The sequence below is a fragment of the Sander lucioperca genome, chromosome 8, assembly GCF_008315115.2.
Source record: "Sander lucioperca isolate FBNREF2018 chromosome 8, SLUC_FBN_1.2, whole genome shotgun sequence".
NCBI classification, from domain to species: Eukaryota; Metazoa; Chordata; class Actinopteri; order Perciformes; family Percidae; genus Sander; species Sander lucioperca.
The window spans coordinates 9,176,093-9,193,726 of NC_050180.1; the positions used below are offsets into that span (position 1 = coordinate 9,176,093).

Here is a 17,634-nt window from a genome sequence, read left to right on the forward strand (position 1 = left end):
TCTCGTATACTGGGAATGCGCATGCCAGGGTAAACAGGAGGCAGTATGTATACTCCGCCCGTTGCTGGTAGTTGCCATGGTAACGTTAATAGCTTAGTCTCAGAGAATGAGACTTCATGACCCAATCAGGCGGCGAAACATTGGCGTCAAAACGGGGTCAGAAGTCTTTTCAAATTTCTCTGGTTTAGGGGCTCTGAAACGCCAGAGCAGTGTGAATGCGAGGTGTAAACGTAGCAAAAGATATTTGTTTTTAAACCGAAATGTAGCAATGTAAATGTAGCCTCATACAACAGTACCTACCCAACTTAAAAAAAAAATGATGTTCTTGTGACCTTCCAAGAACAGGTGCGGTAGCATACCGGTAGACTGCAGCTTGACTATTCCAGACACCATGGCCACTGCCGGAGTCAGAGATGACGGGGGAAAATCATCTTTCTTCCCTAAAGTGTGGCAACATTTTGCCTTCATCGTGAGTGAGTTATGTAAACAAATAACAAAGGTAAAGCATGTGGGCTCCGACGGGACTCTACGGTGCCTTCACGTAAACCTAATGGTGCATTTAATGGCGCCACTAAAAACAAAAACTCGGAGAAACTCAAACTGTTCATGAATGTGTTTAATTACATTTCTGCTCATTTAAAGTTAGTGTAATAAAGATGGTTTAATATTGTTGTTTTTTTTATTATTTATTTGTTTACCTGGTGCAAAAGAAAACAACAAGCATCGACCTTGGCTAAATGAAAATTCTACACATCGGTGTCGGAAATTTGCAATCGGTGCACCCCTAACAAAAAGTGAATGCTTTCATCTCTGAGTTTAACAAGGTTCCTGCTGCAGCATTAATAGGAAAGTTGGCAGAAGCATGACGTCGAAGTACTGTTTTGGCTTCCTTTGTTTACTTTGCAGGAGTCTGTTGATGTCATTTTGCAATGACAAAATGCCTTTCATACTATCAGAGAATTTGTAGTCTTGCATTGCCAGACCTATCTCCACAGCACAGTGTCAGCGCTGGAGTACAGTCTGGCTACACTACCTATCTATTCTGATCTGGGATAGGGGGAAAAAAACAATCTGGCTTGTTTGTATTTCTTTAAACCAATCAAAACCGTCCTGGGCGGCGCTAGACTCTGATAGCAGAGATAACGATAGGGGAGGATGTCAGGCTTTATTGCAGAAATGTACATTCTTTGAGCCAGACTAGAGGATTTGTGACGCTCGTCTCTGTAGGCTCCCCTCTGTCTGGTTTTTGTTGAGATATTCAAAAGAGTGTCAAAGATAAGATGTGTTTTCTTTTTTATCTTTTTGTTATGAACTTCTGAGTTCCCTGTTGCATACAACGGTCCCATTTTGAAAACCACAGCAGTATGGTCATGAATGTTTTAAGAGCAGATTGTCAGAATTTACCTCCTTTAGCTTATACTGCATACATTTTATTTGTTGTAGCAAATAGTCTTGCATCTAAAGGAAAGTTTCAGAGGCTGTGTTATTAAATACCTCATTTCCTGCAGGTAGTCTCATATAACAAGACTATAACTCAACAGTTACAGTATTAGACACCTTGTAGCCCCACACGTCTTTCCACAACAGGGAGTTTAATTGCAATTGGCTCCTCTAATCGATGTCACGCACTCCATTATTCCACCGTGATTAAATGGTGTCTTAGTTGTTATTTTTTTGCTATAGGGAGAATAGGAAGGAATAGAGTTAAACCTCATTATTTCCCTGTGTCTCACCCATTAAACCATTTCTGTCCTTTTTATCTCTTTGCAATGTGACCCATATTGTAGAATATGCAAAATATGTTTTTGATGTATCTGATCTGTCATTTTCTGGTCAGAACTGAACTTTGGACTTGGATATAATGTACCTTGAAAGACCCTTCTCTGTAATGTTTTTTTTTCATCCATCCAGCCTTTCATTGGTGGCGTCTGAAATTCCATACTAACATGTGATTTAGTAGGCTAAAACAGTACAGCATGTGAGATTTTTGAGTATGTCCGAAACCTTAGTATGAAACCAATAATACGTGAAATGCATACTATTTCCGGTGAAATATTACAGCATGCAACCACTGACAACCAAGACATGCAGGAAAACCGTCACAGGTCGGACTCGAACCCTGGACCTTCTGCGTCGAGGAATAAACCTCTGCATATGTGCGCCCACTCTACCAACTGAGCTAACCGGCCACGTCTAATTCATTCTTTATGGTGTGTGTGATCGTCAGGCTTTTGAGCAGCAGTGCAGTGCAGCAGAGTTCAGCGGGGGGGCAGACCGAGGCAGACCACAGCAGCGTAGTCATGCTTACGTTGGCCAGTAAGCTGAAGAGGGACGATGGAGGAAAGGCGGGCCGTGCCTCTGGAGCCTCCGACTCCGCCCATAGGATCTCCATCAGGGACCGCCTCCTTACCAAAGGTACCTACTTCATAAGTTGTTTCTGGACTGTGTTTTCCAGGAAATTTCATTTCATAAATATATAAGCGTTCATGCTTCTCTTCCTCCATGGATGTTTGTGCTTCTCCTTCTCCTTCTCTTTCTCTGTTTCTACCTCCATCTCTTTTTTTCCTCTTTTTCTATCTGTCCATGTTTTTGCCTCTTGCTCCTTGGTTTTTATTTATAGGTACCTCTGGTTGCCTTGAGATGCAGCTTCCTCTCTCCTCCTTTAAATTTCATGGATGTCCTTGTCCTTCTCAGTTTTTGTCATTCTATTTACATTTGTCTCATTCTCACCCCTTGTGCCCGCCACCACTTTCCTTAATGCGTTCTCTTTTCTGGGTATTCACCTGTCTTTGCTTTAGTCTGTAAATGTAGGACTTAAATGTATTATTTTACCCAGTTACCATGACCATTGAAATTAAGGCTATAGTATAGTATAGTATAGTTTGATGTAAGTGTCTTTTCCCAATAATTTGAATGACCAATCTTTGTTTGTGTTAAACTGTTTTTGTCTAGAGAGATGTTTACTATTATTATTACTGTTAGTACACTATTATTATCAAAATTAAGTGAGAGAAAATTCAGAGTATCATTACAGTACCTTATTATTACACTTTGCACTTATATTGTTTATATTCTTTTTATCCTTCTTATATTTGTATGTGTGACATGCTCCAACAACACCATGACAAATTCCTCGTATGTGCAACGTACTTGGCAATAAAGCCCTTTCTGATTCTGATTCTGATATCTCAAAGCATATGTTTGTATAACTGACAATAGAAAAAGTCTTAGCACGACACACCACAACAACAGAGAAACCAAGCAAGTTTCCCCCCTCACCTTTTTGTGTTGAAGTGTTAAACCTGCTGATGCAAATAAGCAGTGAAAAGAGTGTCAGCGATGTGAAACTAAAACCGAGAACCTGAGATTTAGAAATCCAACCAGACTTACCCCAGAGGCAACCCCAGCTAAACAACACCCTACTCTTTACACGTCTTTCTGTTGGTTCTTTTTTTTCTTTTTTTTTTAACCCACTGATCAAATTCTGTTTTTCCTCTGCTACATTGTGTTGTATGCATTTACAACGTGCATATTATTAGAGGTGCAACGATGAATCGATGAATCGATTAGTTGTCAACTATTAAATTAATCGCCAACTATTTTGATAATCGATTAATCGTTTGAGTCATTTTTTTATTAAAAAAAATAAGATTTCTCTGATTCCAGCTTGTTAAATGTGAATATCTTCTAGTTTCTTCTCTCCTCTGTGACAGTAAACTGAATATCTTTGAGTTGTGGACAAAACATGACATTTGAGGACGTCATCTTAGGCTTTGGGAAACACTGATCCACATTTTTCACCATGTTTTGACATTTTTATAGATCAAACAACTAATCGATTAATCGAGAAAATAATCGGCAGATTAATCGACTATGAAAATAATTGTTAGTTGCAGCCCTACATATTATACATTATACTTTTATGCAGAGTCACTTTCCTAGGTTCATTATTTAAAGGTGCCGTAGGTAGGATTGCGAAGATCCAGGATTTAGCCAAAAAATTCTGTCTTTGCCCTTTTCTCTCCACCTTTATTCATGGTTCTTTGTTTTTCTCTCAACAGAAGTTGCAGAACTTGAAACCAATCTCCCTAGTAAGTTTTGCTTTGCACTTCCATACACACTGATCTTATTCAATTAGTTTAGTTCATTTCACCTTGCATTTCTCCCCATGTTTACATTAGTGTTTGTTCAGGTCCACATCTTCTCCTAGTCAATACATCTGAAACACTGCTAAGACAGCTAAATAACTGACTTAAAAAAAGGATATTAAATAGTGTCCTCCGTGTTCTTAAATGTTCTCAACTTAGGAAGAAAACATTTATAACATTTATAGTCTGTTTTTTTTTTTTCCTTTTTCCTACAATATAAAGGAATTGTTTCGGACATGCTAATTTTGAATATATTTTGTGTTTTGGGAATTAGGGAATATTGGAATAATTCCTACAATAGTTTGAGATGAGGCATGAAAACAAAACCAAGCCCATAGATGTGCTCCGTGTTCTGACAAGTTGCTTTGATACTTTAAGGTGTAGTTTATTTGTAACAATACTTAAAACTGTATTCAGGCAGAATCGGATGTATATTTTTTCATTTTTAGCCAGATCGCCCAGCTCTTCCAAATACATTTCTTGCTGTATTAAGCTGGAAATGAGCCATGAGTGTAAACACATGCGCTTTGAGCCTTGGACGGGTTTCATGCTTGTTATACTTCTGGCCTCAGGATGTATTTGCTCAGACTGTACCCCCAACTACTATATTAGTTCGGGTTTTTTATTTGAGCATTTACATAACAGTATATCAGATCTTCATTACTCAGTCATCTGGTTATTGTTATGCATGAGTAGTGCTGAATGAATTATGATTGTTTTGGCTGAGCTCCGCATGTTGTTGTTTGTGATCGGATGAGTTCGACCTCACAGCTGAGTATCATGAGAGCCAGAGAAGGAAACAGTGTATGTAGCACACAGCGTTGACAAGAAAGTAAGAAAACTGACTGGTTTGCTGGGAAATAATAGCTGTCAAAGATCTTCTAGATAAGACGCATGATAATTCAGCAGTGTTAATCTACACAATATGGGTCAAAAAGGACTACACCACGCATGGGTTGCACCATGCATGAATCTACTCTACAGCCTAGGGCTGCTCGATTATGGGAAAAAAAAAAATCATAATCACGATTATTTTGGTCAATATTGAAAACACGATTATTTGACACGATTACTTATTGAACTTAGAAATACAATAAAATAGTTGAACAAATTCCCAGTGAAAACACCTTGAACTTTGGAATTTCCCTTCATATTTTTTTCCCCCATTCAGAACACGAGACAATATAAGAGTTTACTTGCAAAGCATAATGTGCAAAATAATCGTTTTACTTGATTACATTGTTTTGGGTGTCGAGCCGAACTCAGTTAATTGCACAGTTCTACTACAGCCTGTATGTTTGCTGCACACTGGAAGCTGACTGTGTATAGGATATATAAATTAGATTTTCAGAAATACATTGCAGTAGCTGTGGGGTTGTTGGCCTACACCCCTTGGGGAACTGAGGTGAACAACTGGGTGAATGAGGGAAATTTGAAAAATGATTTTACGACTCATTAAAGCGCCATTAAAGAAACGATACAGCCCACATGACTATTATGCTCATCGATCCATGCTTTATTACCAACAACAATGATGAAATATGCTCCTGTGGAAAGTATTGATTTTCACGAGGCTTCAACACTATGCTTCATGGGAACCTGGCTTTGTGCCGTGGATCTGGACTTGCTGTATTACACTGATGGATTTTCACTGTTACAGGCAGATAGGAACTCAGGAAAAAAGGAGGAGGGGATCTGATCTCATCATATATACTCTGAGTGAGCAGTGGTGCTTTCAAAAAACCATATAGGACACAGTGGGCCTCATGGAAGAACCACTCGTATGAACAGATTTGTTCTTGAATTGCATGTACAAACAATTTGAAAAAACACAACATATATGATGATATTGCCTTAAGGCGCTGACACACCAAGCCGATTATCGGCCGTTGGACAGTCTGGCGAGGTCGGTGTTCGGTGTGTTCCGTGCCGTCGTCAGTCGGAGGAGGAGCTGTCGGCATCCATTTTAGCCGATTTGACTTGTTGAATCGGCCAGTGGGCAGTGTGACTCAATGACCAATCTGATTGGTGGAGTGCTAGCCCTTGACTAGCGAATCAGTGCACGAGAAAACTGGAGCTGACAACGGCAGTATCTTCTTATTACTAGCCATCGTATTTTCTTCCGTTCAGCGAGTAATGACAACAACGATCCTTCTTGACTACTATCAACACTCTCTGATGAAAACAGTGACTGACGACAGCGTGCTCTGTGTTTACTCGGTCTAGAGAGATGTTCCGTCATTTAATTTTTTGGGCGACAATACAATTAGCGCCGCCTGCTGTTATGGAGACGTATTACGTCTCGCGCATGCGCAGAACGTACGCTCAAGTCGGCGTCGCTTCGGTGTGTTCCGAGGCACTTTTTTGACCCACTCAGGGAGACGGGAGCTGACTGATCAGTCCAACTGCCTTTTCTGCTGACAGTCGGCCGTCGGGTTGGTGTGTCAGAGCCTTTAATCTGAATGGATTTGGAGCAGGGTCCAAAATGATCTTTTTTGTCCACCAGCCACTCAATAGATAACCATTGTTTTTTTGGCTGGTGAGTGAAGCAAATCTGCCAGCCACATGCATATTTTACCAGCATTTGGCTGGTAGATGGTGCTAATTTTGGACCCTGATTTGGAGTTTAAGCATGTTAAGCCTAGGCTATGTTACGGGGGAAAAAAAAAAAAAAAGAAAAAGCGTTATTAAAATAAACTTCTTTCAAAATTATATCCTGTTTACCATCATTATCCTCCCTCTAAACATTACCACACACATACACATACACATTTTTATACTTTTGTCAATTTACACTGTGCTGTTGTATAATGTTATTTGACATATCTGATGACTGCTGGTCCCATGTGATGCTCAACAAATTTCAGGCCAAGTTGGCGTAAATGATATATGAGCTTGGTGGAGAAAGTTTGCAAAAGAAGACAAATTCAGTTTCACTTTCAGATGTGATAAATGATCATCAGTTGTTTGTGGAGGGCTGTATTTTACGTGCAGCCAACAGTACTGTAAATGATCTACTCTGCATGACTTGAGTTTTACATTCATTACAGTCATAAACACTAACATGTTTCACATGTCTCAAGAACAGGGAAAAGGGCTGATGTGCTGTTAAGTTTTTTTAAAAACTGCTTACACGTGAAAATAGTTAAAAAAAAAAAACACTATGTTGTGCCAACTGTCTTCCTGAGTGCAGTATGTTTCCTTGGACACCAGGGGGGAATGTGGTGCCACAGCAAGGCCCAAGGCATATATCCTGCAGTCTGTGTAGACAATATCGACAGACTGTGGCTCAGGAAGGATTTCATAAAAATAAAATATGTGATTTATGTTAATGCCATTATTTGGTGCAAAGGCAAATAATAAAAATTAATGGTAGATCTTCATACAGCTGCTTCTGGCTTTAACCTTTGCCTCTTAATAACTTCCCCCTGCATTTGTTTTTGTTTAGGTACATGCAAAGCCAGTTTCCCAGATGAGGACAAGCTGCATCATTTTCAGCTGGCAGTGTCACCTGGTAAGAGAAAGCGACATCAGTCTATCCCCTTTTCTCTCTTACACTAACTGCTTTAATAATTGTTTGATAACTGCTTTCTTAATAGGATGTCCTTTAGGCTTCCACCCTTGCAGTGGCAATGTTGTATACACTTATTGCAGCAGTGTTGTTGGTTGCTTATCATTCTGGTGCGCTCTGAGTTTAATGTTTGAATTAAACACACTTTAAATCAGACTGTGATGGTGATGGTAATTAAGGGTAATGTAAAGGAGGGCAGCGCGTGGCAGGGTAGCCTGACTTGTGTCTTTCGGCTGCTCCGACGCTCTCAGCTCCGGTGCTGACTGTCAATGAAGTCGGCTAAACTACTTTTAAACCAGACGCTGGTAAATCCTCCTCTACTGCTGTCCAGTGTGATTGGATCTTCAGCTGATATCGCTGTCTGCAGCCAATACAGGATATATGCTCCTCGCTGTGCTAGGATTTTGTAACTCAACTATGACACTTTTCCTTTTTTACTTTCTCTGACTGTGTGGAAATCTGTGCCACGTTCAGCGCCGAAAAACGTAGCAACACGTTTTTTAAAAACTGAAACGGGGGTGCGTTGAACACCATGTTGTGTGTGCAAAGCGCTCTTCCTTTTTATTACCATGAGTTTACAGACACATCTCTGCTGATTGGGTATCACCTGTGACACAGGCTCTTTTACGCGAGTCGGTTCAACCGGACGGTCGTTGGTTGGCCTACCGAGTTAATAGATTCGGTCACTGGTTTGCGTGCCCACGGCGGGGCGGTGTTAACGTAGCCTATGAATTTCCATGAACACAATTCTAAGATGCACGAGACATAAAGGCTTCTGGGATCGGTTGATAACTCAAACTTGCCGAGAACCTAGACACCTCATGCATTAGGCACGGTTACGGTCTCGTTCACTAGTCTGGTGTGCGGTCGAACGTGCCCCTGTTGTTCGCACATCACAGATGATGAACAATGGTATTAAATGTGTCTTATAGGTAAAACGTGGGACTGATGTAGGCTGGAGTTTAGTTAGGGGCTGCAGCTCTGGAGATGAGCTGAGCTGACACTAATAGGGCTGCACGATATGAGGAAACTATGCGATATGCAATAACATTGTTGAGTATCGCGATAACGATATTACTTGCGATAAATAAACAGATTTTAAAGTGTACAAAATTTTTTCTTTCTGCTGCTTTCGTTATTCCTGCGAAAATACAACAAACTGCTTGTTGAATTTAAAACAAATGAAAGGAAATCATTTCCAACATTCTTTTATTGAACAAATTGAACATTGAATTGAATATAAAAGGCACCACTAAAAAAAAGAATGACAGTTACATTTGAAAGTGCAGTTTTTTCTACTGATATTTTCTTTCAACTGAAAATCTCTTGAGTGTCTTTCACAATATGTCGCAGCCTTGTGTTTATTGCGCAAGTTGATATTGCGATGACGATGAAAAAAGTTAGATACTGTGCAGCCCTAGACACTAACTGGTGAGGGTGAGAGTGACTAATGCATTTCTCATATTTATAGGTTGGGCGTATGGAAAATCATCAGTAATAATGTTCATAAATCTAAAACTATTTATAAATATGATAAAGCATGAACCACAAGCACATGACAAGTCGACTCTGAAAATCCTGTTTTGGGGACAGCCCTGATGACAAATGTGAAAATTGAAATACAAAATGTCAGCTAAATGTTACACAGTTCCCTGAATATGGAGTGCTCAGCAAAATATGTTTGCCCCCAGGTAGGACATGCAGCTGTATCCACTGCTTTCTCATTTTGTACTTTCAGACAATACGCGGGGTTTGTGTGTGCAGAATGTGTGGGAGACTGCAAATGTTAGTAAGTTTATGGGGCTTAAAGTATTTTCTCCTGAGATGGTACTCCAGTCTTGTCTCTGTACTTTGACAGTACCGCGGCACCATCATTAATCCCCAAATCCAATCTGCTTGCTCAGCGGTGTTCCAAGCAAAATGGGCTACCTGTCGAATATTGTACAAACCGAGCACACTGGTGTGGGATTACCCAAGTCTCTGGAGGCTCTCCTACTTCTCACTTCCTGCTCTCTATTTGTCATACACTGTCTCTCTGCCCTCAAGCCCAATGTCACCCTCTCATTTCAGGCAGAACACATGGCTTTGGGTTTGTGTGTGGAGTAATAGAAAGGGAGGGGACAAGTAGTGAAGAAAACTGAAACATAGGCATAATTAGGGCTGCACGATATAAGGAAAATATGCGATACGCGATAACGTTGCCGAATATCACGATAACGATATTACTTGCGATAAATAAACAAATATTAAAGTGCACTTCTGATGCTTTCAGTAATGTCGCTGTCTTTCGCGATGTGTTTATTGCAGAAGTTGATATCGCAATAACGATAAAAAAAAATAAAATATATATATATATATTTATATATATATATATATATATATATATATCGTGCAGCCCTAGACAGAATATTTATTTATTTTATTGCAGTTGTAGGTGCTAATACTACAACGTGGTATATGTGCTTTCAGTACCAGACATTGTTAATTCTGAAAAAGACCTGGGTAACTTGATTTTGTCTGGTTTTGAGAGAGTTGATGAAAGTCACTGCAAATCTTGATGTTTTAGCAAGTGGTGAATTCATTTGAAAAAGTTTTCAAGCTGTTCCCCGGCCTTGTGTGTGAAGTGTGTAAGTGCGTGTGTATGTTATGCATGTGTCTGTGATTCATCTGTTTCCCTGCCACCTGAGTAGGCACTGCAACGCCAAGCTTAGTTTTCTCAAAGGTCTTTGTAAGCAAACTCTGCAGAGAAAAGCAAAGATCAGCAATTAGAGACAAGGTCTGGTGTCGTGTTCTTTAAGGGAAATTGATAAGGAGACTGAGTTCTCAGAGAAAGACACGCTCAATTATTCAGAACCTCTGTCTATCCTGACAATGCCAAAAATACCACCTCAAGTGCTGGCTGTGTGTCTCGGTAAGACGTCAGATGAAAGATGCTAATTAGAAGGTGTCTCATTTTTCTATTGTCCTCATGCTGTGCTGTCAAATTTCCTTTCAGAATAGCAGTTTATTAGTTAAACATTATACACACAGACGCTTTAATGTGCACTGCACGGAAGTGGTCAGGAAAATATACAATGCAAAGGAGGGAACTCGCCTCAGGATGCATATCCAAACCAGTGAAAGTTAAAATCATCTCCCTGCATGGTTCACTTTCATATTTCCAGTACCAAGCTGCTTTTGTTTTTTTTTTCTAAGAGACAAGCTAACTCAAATCACTTCCCTTAAAGAAGAAACAAAAAACAAATTGTGTTATGGAGATTTTCCGACCCCTCCAGTGATGCGCTTTAGGACTCAATATACAAACACAGGGAGCACAGAGAACACAGAGATGGTTAAAGTGATATATTGCAAAAGTTTATGTAATTAATTACAGGGAAGTTACAGAGAAAAAGTGTCAAGGTCTCACCAGATCAGTTTTCCCCAATAACTACCACAGAGAAGTTTGTGCACATCGATTTCATACTGTCACAAAACAAAAGAAGTCCTTTCTGATTGGAATACAGCCAAAAACAAATCTCTCCTTATCCTATGGGAAATAGTCTCTATACAATACTCTATTATCAAAAAGTCCTCAAGCAACACTCCTCTGTGTCCTATAAAAAAACAGTATTTTTCCCCCACTGGTGACCTTGACATATACATCAGTTCACATTCAGTTCACATTCAGTCCACATACATGGTGTTTCCGGAGGTAATAAAACGACATGGGTCTCTTGACTATATTTCCATATCACAGCTCAGTGAACAGTGTGAGCATTTTTGAACATGATGCATACATAAAAAATGTTCAAATGATTAACACAACTCCAAGAATCATAATTCCTTTAGCATTTGTTTGCCCAGATGTAATTGAAGCACGGCGGGTGGCTGAGAGCAGATTATTTTCTATTGTTTAATTTGTTTTTACATAATAAACTGTATATTGTATGCAAATATTTGATCAAAATGTATTTTCTCCAACATGAATCTAACATTTATTTTATAACAGAAAACAATCGGCCAGTTGGGATGTCTCTTTAGTTACTCGATTTAGTTCATTTTTCTTTCCCATGCAACCGCTCACCCCCGTTGCTCCGGACCCCTGTGTCTCTGAGGAATGGGGACAGCAGCAACACTCTGGGGTAAACACATTCTCACATGACATTGTTTGGATTATCAATAGAAATACAGTAATGAAAGAAAAACAAATCACATTGCCTTTGTGTTTCAGATGTGTACTTTTTCTGCTTGATTTGCATATGGATAATTGATGTATTGTCGTGCACATCGCTGCAGAAACCTGCAAAGTTTGAGTGTATCATCAACACTCTTTAAGAGACCGCAAGAGGTCATAGTGTGTGTTGAAAAAAAGTACATTTATGGCAAAAAAAAGTATAGTTTAGTAAAATAAAATTCAACTCACAATGACCCTTACTGATTGTTGTAGCCAATTTAGTCATGTGCTGCGTGCGTGTGTTATGTGTATAGTGTGTGTGTGTGTGTGTGTGTGTGTTACGTCACCTGCACACCTGTGTGTATGTGTGCTAATCAAGGTTAGAAAGGGAATCACAGGTGAGAAGAGGATTGAGGAAATTAGGATCTGGGAAGCGACACAGTTTTTCAACCTCAGCTGTGTGCGAGTGATGTTTTTTTAGATCTCGTTTGCTCGTTGTTAATCTGACACAGTCAGTCTTTTTGAATGCATTTATAAAATAAAGGATTAACCTTAAGACGATGGCGGACCTCATCATTTGCACCAGCAAGCGTTGGAAATGGTTTCAAATTCCCTCCAGTGGCATTTTTTGTGGTCAGATTGCCACTACATTGATAAAATAATAGCATGTTGTTTTTTTCCTCTATCAACACTTTGTACAGGGAGCTTTTGCAGCAATCATATCTTACAGCCCTTTTTTGAATATGTTTATAACACCTTGGATGACTTCTTGTCTTTATGCACATTTGCTCAGAAATAGTCAACGTCAAGCTTGGGTATCACTACTTCTGTATTAGTTTGGCTTTGTGAGCTCCCAAGCTGGATATGTTTTGTGCTTTAGTTTGTCTCAGATCCTACCTTTAAAATGTAGGGACACTACCTTGTTGTTGGTTTATTTCTAAATGCGCTATTAAGCCACGTCAATAGCGTTTGAATTGTGGCTGTCCAAATAGATGCTTGGGCTACATAGTGCACTGGACGGGTTAATTTGGCTACACATTGGGGTTTCAGTTATTAGATCAATGTTGGAGCTTGCTGGTGCTCTGTTGGTGGTGGTGTTGTTTTTTTGTTGGACAGCCAAGCAGAGGCTACAGGGGCCATCAGAAGTTCAACTCTGCACATTAGTGTGTCTGCATGTACGGCCCGGGCTTCATGCTCATGTCACAGTACAGCTGTATGGCTAAACAGAGTTTCCTTCTGTGGAAGCCCTGCTGCCATTCAGTATAATTTGTTTGAGTTTCTTGTATTGGGAAACCATCATCATCATGGGAAAATATTATATATTGGTTTTGAGTTGTGCTGCAAGGATAAAGCTTTTTTGGCAATCACATTGGTGCCAGCCACGTTTGTAAAAATAAAATATAAGTAGTGCAAAATGTAAGTGCACAAATCCGGGCAAAACAACAACAAAATAGCAGAAATGTTGATAAAGCTCCTCACTGTCTTATTTCAATGACGTTTGTACGTCAGTACCATGGAGGGAAAAAAAAACACGTCCTTGTTTGTTGGTGTTTTTTCAGATAAGCTGTCTCTTTATTGTGCTCACAATTATGGATGAGTCTTTCAGAGCTCTGTCAGAAAACCTAATTATCTGTCAACACCAATCAGGGCCTGTACCTGTACTCTGCTTCTCTATCTTTCTACAGGGTGAAACACAACTATGCTTATTCATCTGGGTATGATGGCTTATTTCTTCCTGCATGATTTTTCTTTGCTTCAGTTTGTCAAAATCGTTGATTCAGACGAAGGCTCTATTTACATTTTAAGTAAAGGTGCTTTCAGAGAGCTTCAAAGGACGGGTCTCTGCCTGCTTTCAATTAAACTCTGTTGTTTGTGGTGTGAAAGCAAAGCAGACCAACCACATGATGTAGATGTGTGAGTTTAGCATAAATGTAAATGATAAACTAATGAAATCCATCTGCTGAACAAGGGAGCTGTCAAGGAGGCAATCTTCTAAGCAAACTAAATATATCGTACTTAAATATTTTTAATATGGTATATATGGTAACCTAATACACATCAGCATGTGACTGCAGGGATTTACCTAAATACATCAGGAAATGAACTGGTTATAACAGGTGTGTTGTGCTTGTGGCCTCCTCCTTGGTATTTTAGTAGTTCCTCATTAAAGGACAAATCCGGGCAAAATGAACCTAGGGGTTAATAACACATGTGTACTGAGTTGACCGTTCTCTGGGATTTGTTTTCATGCTAATGGAATGTGACCAGTTTTATCGCAAACCGCTAATTAGCTTATACCGCTAGTCGTTGAGGCACGGGTAAAGTAAAAAGAAATCACTATTTCTACATCACTAACAAGGCTCAAAATAGCCATCTTGGGAAAACAGTCACAACCAGTCGAACGCCGTGCAACCAGTAACCGGTAACATAGCTCAGGCACGGCGATCGTCGTTCGACTGGTTGTGACTGTTTTCCCAAGATGCCGCCCGCCTGTATATGTGAACGGTACTGTCTTTCTAAACTATCTTTTTAATAAACTGTACACTTACAAAGTTCTCAATGCTTCGGTTTACATGTAGGGACCCTCATTATGCTACCGTGGAAGTGTGGTGCTATTTTGAGCCTTGTTAGTGGTATAGAAATAGCGATTTCTTTTTACTTTACCCGTGCCCTGACGACTAGCTTTATAAGCTAATTAGCGGTTTGCGATAAAACTGGTCACATTCCATTAGCATGAAAACATATCGGTTGAATCGGTACACATGTTATTAACCCATAGGTTCATTTTGCGTCGGATTTGTCCTTTAACAGTAAATAAAATGTTGCAACAATGCACGTCAACTATTCATGGCGTGCGTGCGTGCGTGCGTCAGTGTGTATGTATGCAGTTCAGCATCCTGTGACAGTAAAGACTGATTGTTCCTGTCTACTGAAGACAATCTTTAATTATTTATGACCTCCGAATGCCGCTGTCAGTTAGCAGATGCTCCCTGCCTCCTTTGTCCCTCTTACTTTGTTGCTTTTTCTCCATTTTTCTATCCATCCATCCCGATTTTAATGTGTAGCTCTCTTTCTACTCCTTTCTGCTTGATAGTTGTTCAAGCTGTACCGTTTCTCTCTCTTTCACACAATGTTTCTCTCCCTTTACTCTTCTCATTTATAATACAGGGGAGACTGTGGGAGACTGTGGTCTAATGAAATTGCACCTCTGTCTTTGTTGCAGTGAATGGAATCTAGGTGAGGTTTAGATAGCCCTTTTAAGAAGGCCTTATCTCAAACTGCCCAGTGTTTGCGTACACAGGCAGGGGTAGAGAGTGAGAGTGAGACAGCTGCTGGCCTTTCATGCTAATTTTGATGTGTGCGTGTAAAAAAACCTTTTCTTCTGAAAACTCATTTTAAGTTTTATTGATACAGCGTCAGAGCAGTGTTGAATTAACTGGTATTTTTGGGAAATTTGTATTGCATTATATTGTAAGGTGTAAACAACATTTTCACCTCTCTGTATTTGTAAATGAGACCGTTTAAAATAAAGCGCAGAAGTGTATTTTAACATGTTATTTTTAGACAAATTGTGCAAAACTGGATACTGGCTACCTAATCAATAGTGCACATGTACCCGTTCAGATCACTACATATTATCGAGTGCTTTCCTTTCCTCTAAATCTCTCCCTCAATTTCTTGAGTTCAATCAAAAGTTGCCATGAGTATCAGTGCACCTGTGTTAGCTATATCGGCCGTCATAGGTAGTTTTATTTCTTTCTGGCATGATTCTCTAGCATCTCCTCTAGTTAAACTATTTAAAGACTCCTCTTCAACAGATCCTATGTCTTTAATTGGCTACATTTGGGGAGAGTGGGCAAACAGAGAGAAAGGTGTCTTTCATTGATTGGACAGCTTACAAAGGTAGATGGATATATAAACCGGTCATACAAATGTCACTGCAAATGACTGAGAAATATCTAATTTGTGATGTGTGTATATGAATAAACATTTTTGCTTTATGCTTTGATGTTATGTGTTGTTTAGTAGGTGTGCGTGTGTGTGTGTGTGTGTGTGTGTGTGTGTGTGTGTTTTGGTGTACTGAAGTCTGCCATTGCAAGATCAAAAGGGAGGATTAAAGCCAGTGTTATGATTATGTTTGACCTACAGAATGTGGTCCAACTGAAACATCACACATTAGGCCTTTTTCTCCTCTGAGATAACTTCCTAGGTTGAGATTCAGTTCGTCCAATCGGTCCTCTCATTTACTCTCATGTAGCAGATTCCTTGATCTCAGCTGAGCTGGTCGATCTCCTCCAGATTCTGTCACGTAGAGTTCAGGGACAAACCTCCTTCATTTCAATGTGACCACTGCGTTGGCATGGGAGGGCTCCAGCTATAAAGAAAAAAATTTAACCTGGCTCAATTTATGCATCATCTGGCAGCATACTGCATTTAGCACAAGTATTTGTGGTGGGAGAGAGGATTAGCTTTGTTTTTTTATCCGTGTATTATGCTGTCAGACAGACCCCTGGAAAGAGTTCTACTCAGTCAGCTATAGAGTACATAAGGTAACTGCTATTGCTGCTGCTGTACAGTGACATCTGGCAGCCCGCTAGGCCAAACGTTACCAGCAGAAACACTTGGGCTTCTTGTTCAAGATGATGTCTGACAGTGTTTGGTCACTTAATCCAGAAGGTCATAATGATATGTTGACATATCTAAACGCTGATCAACAGTGTATGACAATGATCATGTCCCTCTTTTCACAGGGAATTGTAAAGTGATGTTTGTTATAAAACCGATACTCTTTATTGAAAACCCTTGCCCTCTGTCTTTCTTCCAGATGAGGGTTACTACCAGAGTGGAAGGTTTCAGTTTGAAGTAGACGTCCCCGAAGCCTATAACATGGTGGTGAGTTGTCCAGGTGTTTTCTCATCATTTGGTCAAAAAATTCAATTTGTGTATCTGCTTGTGTGCATGCCCGTGCCCGCCCGTTCCCGCCTGTGTATTTATGTTGTCTATGTCATATATAGTGGAGATGCTGCTACTTATATCCCTGAGAACTGAGTAGGCCTACTATGTTTTAACCAACTGTCACTGGTCAATGATTCGGTGAATGTATTTGACAGCAAGTTAAATAAATAAATTGTTAATTTGATAAATTGTTAGTGTGTGTGTGTGTGTGTTTGTGTCTGTATGTATGCCTTGTATCTTCGTCTTTTGTCTAGTCCTTTATCTCTCTCACACACACACACACACACACACACACACACACACACGTATGTATGCCTTGTATCTTCGTCTTTTGTCTAGCCCTTTATCTCTCTCTCTCTCTCTCTCTCTCTCTCTCTCTCTGACACACTCACACACACACACACACACACACATACAACGATTTATCAAATTAACAATTTATTGTTATTTATTGTTACTGGTCAATGATTCGGTGAATGTATTTGACAGCTAGTTAAATAAATAAATTGTTAATTTGATAAATCGTTGTGTGAGAGAGAGAGAGAGAGAGAGATAAAGGGCTAGACAAAAGACGAAGATACAAGGCATACATAGAGACACAAACACACACACACACACTAACAATTTATCAAATTAACAATTTATTTATTTAACTAGCTGTCAAATACATTCACCGAATCATTGACCAGTGACAGCTCTTCACAATAAAAAACATAGTAGGCCTACTCAGTTCTCAGGGATATAAGTAGCAGCATCTCCACTATAAATGGCAGCTGCCGCCCACACACCATTTCCTCTATGCATCC

General features: G+C 39.7%; 1 protein-coding gene across 1 annotated transcript in view; it reads left to right on the forward strand.

Moving 5' to 3' along the window:
• Positions 1 to 2,227: 2,227 nt before the first annotated feature.
• The window catches only part of ube2f (ubiquitin-conjugating enzyme E2F (putative)), a 37,604-nt gene continuing 22,197 nt past the window's right edge, over positions 2,228 to 17,634 (forward strand). The window contains exons 1-4 of the mRNA XM_031291645.2: positions 2,228 to 2,415; positions 4,062 to 4,091; positions 7,597 to 7,662; positions 16,698 to 16,765. Of these exons, the coding sequence (XP_031147505.1) occupies positions 2,301 to 2,415; positions 4,062 to 4,091; positions 7,597 to 7,662; positions 16,698 to 16,765 (279 nt within the window). The 5' untranslated portion in view covers positions 2,228 to 2,300. The remainder of the gene's footprint in view (positions 2,416 to 4,061; positions 4,092 to 7,596; positions 7,663 to 16,697; positions 16,766 to 17,634) is intronic.